This window comes from Thunnus maccoyii, chromosome 1 (assembly GCF_910596095.1).
Source record: "Thunnus maccoyii chromosome 1, fThuMac1.1, whole genome shotgun sequence".
NCBI classification, from domain to species: Eukaryota; Metazoa; Chordata; class Actinopteri; order Scombriformes; family Scombridae; genus Thunnus; species Thunnus maccoyii.
In genome coordinates this window covers 22,482,140-22,489,288 of record NC_056533.1, presented here as the reverse complement: position 1 = coordinate 22,489,288, position 7,149 = coordinate 22,482,140, and the positions used below count along the sequence as shown (strand labels likewise).

Sequence of the window (7,149 nt, the reverse complement as noted above, 5' to 3'; positions counted from 1 at the left end):
GAAAGCTACAGTCTCCATGGCGACGTTAGTAACACTACCCAGTCAAATTGCGCGACAAAATATGACGGTGTCCGCGACATAACAAAATTCCCAAGGTGCGCAACATGAAAGGAAAGTATCGAGCGACACTTTTTTCTGTCGAAAATACGTCATTTCTGTCGAGCGACACTTATCTAAAGTGTCGAGCGACCTACCATAAATAACGTTAGTCAATCAAACAACGTGGTTGCTAGGAAACACACGTTTGTCGGTTTTAACGGTACATGGCCGTTAAAAATGTAGGAACTCTCCGTTATATGAAGTTTATTATTCTACTACGGTGATAGATCCTGAACTAAAAACTAAAAAACGTATCTAACATTAAACACAGACGACGAACGCCGCGTAGCTCGTGTTCTGTTACTGTTTCAAAGAAATTATTTTTATTTCATTATTTTTCCTTCAAACTATAACGCTAACTAAACACGAAAAGCTTAAAAAAAAAACCTTCCCAACATAACTGGCTGTAAAAAGATGTATTTCCAGGCGAGTCCTCGGCAGGTCTCGTTTCTGTCGGTAACGAAGTGTTATACCACATTGTGACCCATCAGATTCTGTGACCTAGATTACGAATTTCAGCTACATTGCCGCTAAATAGTTTTTTTTTAAAACCATAGTTTATCACATATTGTATTTAGATAGATGTTACCAAAAACGGTACCTCCATAGTAGATAGATAGTAATAACTGTAGAGAAAAAATGGTGAGTCTATAGAGGGTCAGATTTTGATAGCCAGCATTTAAATACCACTTTTGGGTAATATGTGGAAAAGTACGATTAAGAATGTTACAATTTAGTTCAACACCTGTAAACCAATTTAATGAAACGCAAGGGGAAAACTCAAATAACCAAAAGTAAACTTCACCACAGCAGTGTGTTCAAAGTGCGTTGATTCAAAGCCTTCCCCTGTGTGGCTCTTGTGCTCCATCTACTGGTCCGAATAAATACTTCAAAGACACTTTCTTCTCTTTTTTTTTTAATTACAGTACAGTTCTACTTTGTGGTACAGTATACAAAAGAAGCATTAAAAAATCTACATTGCATGTTCAAAGGAAGTGCACAAAACAAAACAAAAAACAAAAAAACAGACTTTCTGAAAGGCTCTACACCAGTTATCTCAAAATTTCAGTTAAAAAAAGAGATTTGTAATAAATAAATATAAATTACATGAACATCATAATGAAAAGATCAGGTAATTCATTAAGGCACATCTCACATCCCAAAATGTACCTCGCAAAAACAATATGGCAACTCCCGAAGGACAAAAACAAGCTTATTTTCCAGTTTAAAAGGGAGCAGCAATTCTCCTTTTAATAAGAATCATAAAACATGTTCAGCATTTAACTACCCTGCCGCATAAAGTTTATATATTAAGCAACTTAATAGAGCATTACCTGTCAGTTCATGAAGTTTGAGATGGTTTACAATAATATACTTTTTACTAAACCAACCGTTGTCATTGCAGTATTAATTTGAGAGACAGTATGCACCATGGCTAAAACTGTGCAATCTGAGCATTATTTTAACATGAAATACATTAGTAATATCTTCAGACAATAATGAATTGTGACTGAAAAAATGTAAAAATTATTGCTGAAATAATGGATGCTTTTTACAAGCCAATTTGGTTGAATCAGGATCCATCACTTGACGCTATAACAGCACTAAGTGATAAGATGGCCCCAGAGCACTTCGCACATTCACAATGTCTGCATAGTTTGAACTTTGACAATTGATTCTGAACATAAATCACAGCAATGACAATCAAAACACATTTTCACCAATATTTTTTTTAAAGAAAAAAAAAAACGGAGATCATGTGTTTCCTGTATGCTGTTCTTTGACCACAAATAAGTCCTCAGCTATGCACACCATTAGCAATCAAACAGCAAAGGAATATTAACAGCTCACAGAGACACTGATGCTGCAACAAAGCCTCTACCTTTCCCTGCAGTTTGCACACATTTCTGTGCAAACTTAAAAAGCACAGGCTAAAGCTTTGCAGGCATTTTAGAGAAACGTGTTTGAGAAAATGAGATGTAAAAATTTTGGTAAAAGTTGGTGAATACAGATATACACTGGTTTAGCGTAAAAAAAAAAAAAAGAAAAAGAAAAGAGTACATTTTCAGCACCTTTCAGAAACATTGCGTTAGTAGTGGTTTGCCATTCCTGTAATTTAAAAAGGTTTGGATGGACCAAGAGCCAAACATTGTATTTACAAGATCTATTTTTTTTTAAAAACAAACATTTGCTTTACAACATGCATTGTCATTTCATTGGAGGCTGTACAAATGAAATAAATACATCATTTCTGTTATTCCAAAAAGGCAGAGGAACGTACTGCATGCATGGTCTAACCACATCTATTCGATGTCAATGTGCTCAGACTGCTGAAATTATAATGGAGTGTTTCAAATGTGTGGCATGCTTAATCCGTGAAAACGCAAGAGATTATGCATTGGCATCTAATATACACATTAAAAGCTCATTAAATTCATAGAGGACAGTTGGACTAATGATCCCTGGTGTCACCAACAGCCCCTTGTGTACTAAGAAAACAAAATAAAAAATCCTACATATCACGCTTTTGCACATATGGAGCAAACAAAAAAAAAAAGGACAAAACATTGCAGCAACACACACACAAAAAAGCTGGTATTAGAAATAGCTGGTGTCTTTCATATGCACACTTACAATTTGACAAAATATGAAAAAATAGAACAGTCTTGATATGTATGAAAGTGACAAAATATTTACATAACGTTGATCACTTAATACAAAAAACAACTCAGAATCAGAAACGGAGCCTCAACAGAATTTGCCTCCTCATCCTATAAATAACACTAATGCCCGTAAGATTTTTTTTTTCCTTTTTGCTTTCTGTAAAAAAAAAAAAAAAGAAAAAAAAAGAAAAATCAACTCTATACAAAAGTTTAAAAAAATACCCATATAAAAAAAAGGAATATTACGTAGAAAAGAAACATCTAACTAATTGATCTAATGGGGGGGGGGGGGGGGGGAATAGGGAGTCTGCCACTGGAGACAAATCCAGGTGGATGCCATGGATAACCCTACAGGGGGATTCAACAAAAGCAATCACCAGGTTTCTTTCATGTCTTCGGGGAGTTGTGGAGGAAGTGTGTCTGGAAGGTGTGTGGCCACTTGCGTTGACACCAGTGTCTTCTGTTTTTTGGAACTGCAGCAGGGCTTGAAAAGTCGAGGATCGATGATCACCTCTCCGAATCGCCCCTTGTAGACAATCCCGCAGCACACCTTTTGCCTACAGAAAAGAAAAAAGATGAAAGTTTTGAGTTATTTGACAAATGATAAAACAGTTAAATTTGTCCTGTCATGTGGTCTAATCAGTTCAGATTGCTTACCTTTTCCAGTAGGAACGGTCCAAGAAAGAGAAGATAGACGGAGTTGAGCGTCTCTGTTTGGACTCGATGTCTGAGCCGTCATCTGACTGGTTGCTGTAGCTGGGAGACTGGGCAGGAGACACACTGGAGGTTGTACTGTGAGCATCTGAGTCTGCTTAGAAAACAAAAACAAAAACACTTAACGCATCAGTCACCAGATACATTTGGTAAACTGCCGTCTATCGTAAAGAGTAAATCTCAAATCATTTTCAGCTATCAACTATTCACTGGACACAAAACTGACAATGAGATGGAGAATTCACTCATTCATTCACTGTTTTTAACATTTTGGTAAAGGTTTTGCTTTTAATAAGTGGGTCAAAAAACAGCCTGGATTCAAACTAGGGCAACAACTACCACTTATGCTCATTATCGATTCATCTGCCCATTATTTTATCAATAAACTTTTTTTTGGTTTAAAAATGTGAAAAAATGGTCACCACAGTCTCCAAAAGCCCAAAATGGCAACTTCAAACTGCTTGTTTGTCCAATAAACAGCACAAAACCAAAAAGATACTCAGCTTACTATCATAGAGGACTAAGAAAATTAACAAATACTGACATTATAAAAGTTGGAATCTGTTAATTTTTGCCTAAAAAAAAAAAAAAAGCCAAAAAATTAACTTTATCAAAATTGTTGCCAATTATGTTTCTAACAATTGACTAATCTAATCGTTTCAGCTTTAATGTGAAACCTTAGACACCACAGTCACAGTGCATGTCCTAACCCAGAGAACCACAAGATGCTGCTCAAACAGTAATTTTTAATCTAACCGTCAGTACAGACTAACCAGAAAAACACACCAAACCCAAGACTGACAAAGTGAAACTGCAGTTATTTGTCCAACTATGACAACACGTACTTTTCTCTCAACACTTCAACGACAAATCAGAGAAATCCAACAAATCCTTGTCAATCTTTGTCTCACTAGTTTCAAATCTATTCAAAATAGACATATCTCTCACATATAGTTAGTGCTGCATTAAGGATATTTTTAAACAACCTACTTTGTCTCTTTAACTTGTGAAGCTTCTTTAGCTTGCTTTTCTTCTTTCCATCGCTGTTCTTGATCTTCTTGGGTTTTGTCACCTTGAAGCCCGGTCCAGCTCTGGCATCCACCACCTGTGTCAGGTCAAGTCAATTTAAAGCCTTAACATGGCAATTAAAGAAAAAAGGATTATCGCGTCACTGCAGAGAGCAAACATGTCTTACATGGTTCCAGTTCTTCTTGGAGCCATGAGGCAGCTTCTTCCACCTCTTCACCAGTAACACACAGGCGTTGCAAATGTCTCCGACACGATCCTCTGACAACCTTAAATAAATGAGACACACACAATCAATCATCATGAAAAGTATCATGGCTGAAGTTTAACACCCTAAACACGGCAAAAAAGGAAATTCAAGAAAGTTATCTTATTTTAGAATGATTGAACTTTTTTTTGTTATCAAAGACAAATACTCCTGTCAGGCACCACATGCACTTTAGGTTATTAGACTCAAGATAACTGGACTTAAATTGTCTTAGTAAGGTATGCAGTCTATTTTTCAGGTCGAGCTGACAAGCAGCAAGTATGAAAAGTGGATTGCACTGTTATCACACTACTGTCTATCATGACAAGACGAGATTACTTAACTTATTTCAAAAATCAGATCACGCCTAAAGAGTTTAAAGATATTAAATATCAAACAGAGAAGATGCACACCACGACTCATAAACTGAGGTGACTTTAAAGACAAATAATCTAGTTTTAAGCATCTTAAACTTGAATTTCTGATAGTTCATTTCTTATATGAAGTCAAACTGTCTAAAATCAAAGTCTAAAAACCAAAACAAAACAAAAATAGTTTGAAGGTCACCCCACTGGCAGATTTTCTTGCTTGTAATGATCAAATATCACTAGTTCAAAGAAAATGTTGTACCGTTTCAAGTGAGGGAGTTTTTGCAGTGAATGCAATCTCTCTTCTCTCTCACACACACACAGACACAAGCTGAAACAAGACAAATAGACAAGATGAATAAATGAATATGATATTTTACCCAAAACAGAGCCTGAATGTTTCTTCATATCGACTGCTGTCTGTGAAGCGTGAACTTGAGGACTTTGTCTTGCAGATGCAACAGCCGTCGTTACTCCGGTAGATCTTTGACTTGTGAAAGCCAAACATAGTCGGTCAGTGTTAAAGCAAAAAAACCTGAAAATGTAAAAACAAAGATCAGTAATTGTCTCAGCCCAGTCCCCGTGATGACCACCGTGGATGTCTGCAGACAGCCGTGCTTTTACTACTGAGAAGGGGGCGGTCCCCACAAGCAAACACACACACACAGACATGCAAGAAACCAGTCTCTTAACCCGTTAATTTAAACAAAAGAAACACGTGCATTCAACAAACCTACATACATTGCACAAAACAACTACAAAAATCATAACAAAGTTAACTTTAGCGTCCGAGTATCCAACGCTAAATCGCGGGAACAGAAACACTCAAAAATACACAATACTGACTTTAATTCAACTATATAACCCATTGCTCTTTGTTTTATTGTAAAGAAACAAATAATTAGCACCAGTTAAGTAATATTTGTTGCAGCTGCAACCGATAAATTGCTTAACTGTCAAACACACCGCACGGTAAACGTTAGGATGAATCAGACACAGCGGTTTAGTAACGTTAACTGACCTCGGTTTTACTTTCCTTCACGGTGGTCAATAAATTAGAAACTTTGCCAATTTGCTAACACAGAGACATTAAATAGAGTTGATGTTAGACATTGCTCAGCTGAGTTAAGTGTTTGCGGGGAGATCTCGGAACAAAAAGCGGGCAGCAGCGGCGGCTTTCTGGAGTGAACAAACAAAAAGCTACCGGGCTATTCGCTGAATTACGTGCAACACGCGTGGATAATTATCACACGATTATCAACTTGGCACAATTAATTTATGGTGTCAGTATTTTTAACATGATATGAAAACTTGCTATGAACACATCCTTCCCTTTAAATTTAAACTTTTGCCCGCTAGAGCGCCAAATATGGCTCATTGTTGTTAGCTGTTAGCATGCTGGCTACCATTACCACGCCACGCTCCCGTTCACTTCCACGTTATCCGGTTGTCGAGTCTTTGTACATGAACCTCGCAAACGTCTGGAAACGTCAGGTTACGATTACACCACATCACGACCAGACTCGTCACACAAAACAAACAAGCGACATTTCACAAATAAAAGTTGTAAACGGGAGGGAAAAAAACAGCGTACTTACTGAACAAAAACTTTGAATCTTCGCCGTATTCTTTTCACACACTGCGCATGCTCTTACTACTACTGCATACAGCTGCTCATTAGAATATCATTTGCATAAAAAGCCGGAATGAAACGGCTGAGCGTACAATGACCAAATAAGGAGTGCAGCCGTTGGGTTTGAACCTGGGTTAACCAATCGCTGTGCAGCTCGCGTTCTCCTCAGTAGAGCTGGATGACGGGAGGTGTAGTGAGCGTGCGAGAGATCTCTGTGGCGTAACAGTGGTTAACGGCCTCCTTTTGAACTCAAAGTCCCATAAGCCATCTGGCGTGAGGCTTTAAAGAAAAACAGCTACTTGACATGGCGCGAACGAGTTTGTTTACATTTTCTCAGCTGAGAAAGCAGAGAATATAAATCTTTACTAGCAGTAGCGCAGGATTAGTATTTGAATCCAT

General features: G+C 37.4%; 1 protein-coding gene across 5 annotated transcripts; it reads right to left on the bottom strand.

Annotated features, from left to right (window-relative positions):
- Positions 1 to 2,225: 2,225 nt before the first annotated feature.
- Positions 2,226 to 6,818, bottom strand: sinhcafl (SIN3-HDAC complex associated factor, like). Of its 5 annotated transcripts, none has more exons than XM_042421456.1 (6): positions 6,716 to 6,818; positions 5,498 to 5,652; positions 4,672 to 4,771; positions 4,467 to 4,581; positions 3,420 to 3,573; positions 2,226 to 3,319 (listed from the first exon to the last, which is right to left on the bottom strand). In XM_042421456.1, the coding sequence occupies exons 2-6, from the start codon at positions 5,623 to 5,625 to the stop codon at positions 3,136 to 3,138; spliced, it is 681 nt and encodes a 226-aa protein (XP_042277390.1). In that variant the 5' UTR covers positions 5,626 to 5,652; positions 6,716 to 6,818; the 3' UTR covers positions 2,226 to 3,135. The 5 variants fall into 5 exon arrangements, with proteins under 5 accessions (XP_042277390.1, XP_042277422.1, XP_042277408.1 ...); XM_042421488.1 differs by having other exon boundaries at positions 3,420 to 3,570; XM_042421474.1 differs by lacking the exon at positions 6,716 to 6,818 and adding an exon at positions 6,524 to 6,698.
- Positions 6,819 to 7,149: the final 331 nt, after the last annotated feature.

Coding starts and splice junctions, on each gene's coding strand:
- sinhcafl (XM_042421456.1), bottom strand. CDS start 5,625: ATGTTTGGCTTTCACAAGTCAAAGATCTACCGGAGTAACGACGGCTGT. Junction 4,772..5,497: donor ACATTCAGGCTCTGTTTTGG/GTAAAATATCAT, acceptor CATTTATTTAAG/GTTGTCAGAGGATCGTGTCG. Junction 3,574..4,466: donor TCACAAGTTAAAGAGACAAA/GTAGGTTGTTTA, acceptor TTGTTTTCTAAG/CAGACTCAGATGCTCACAGT.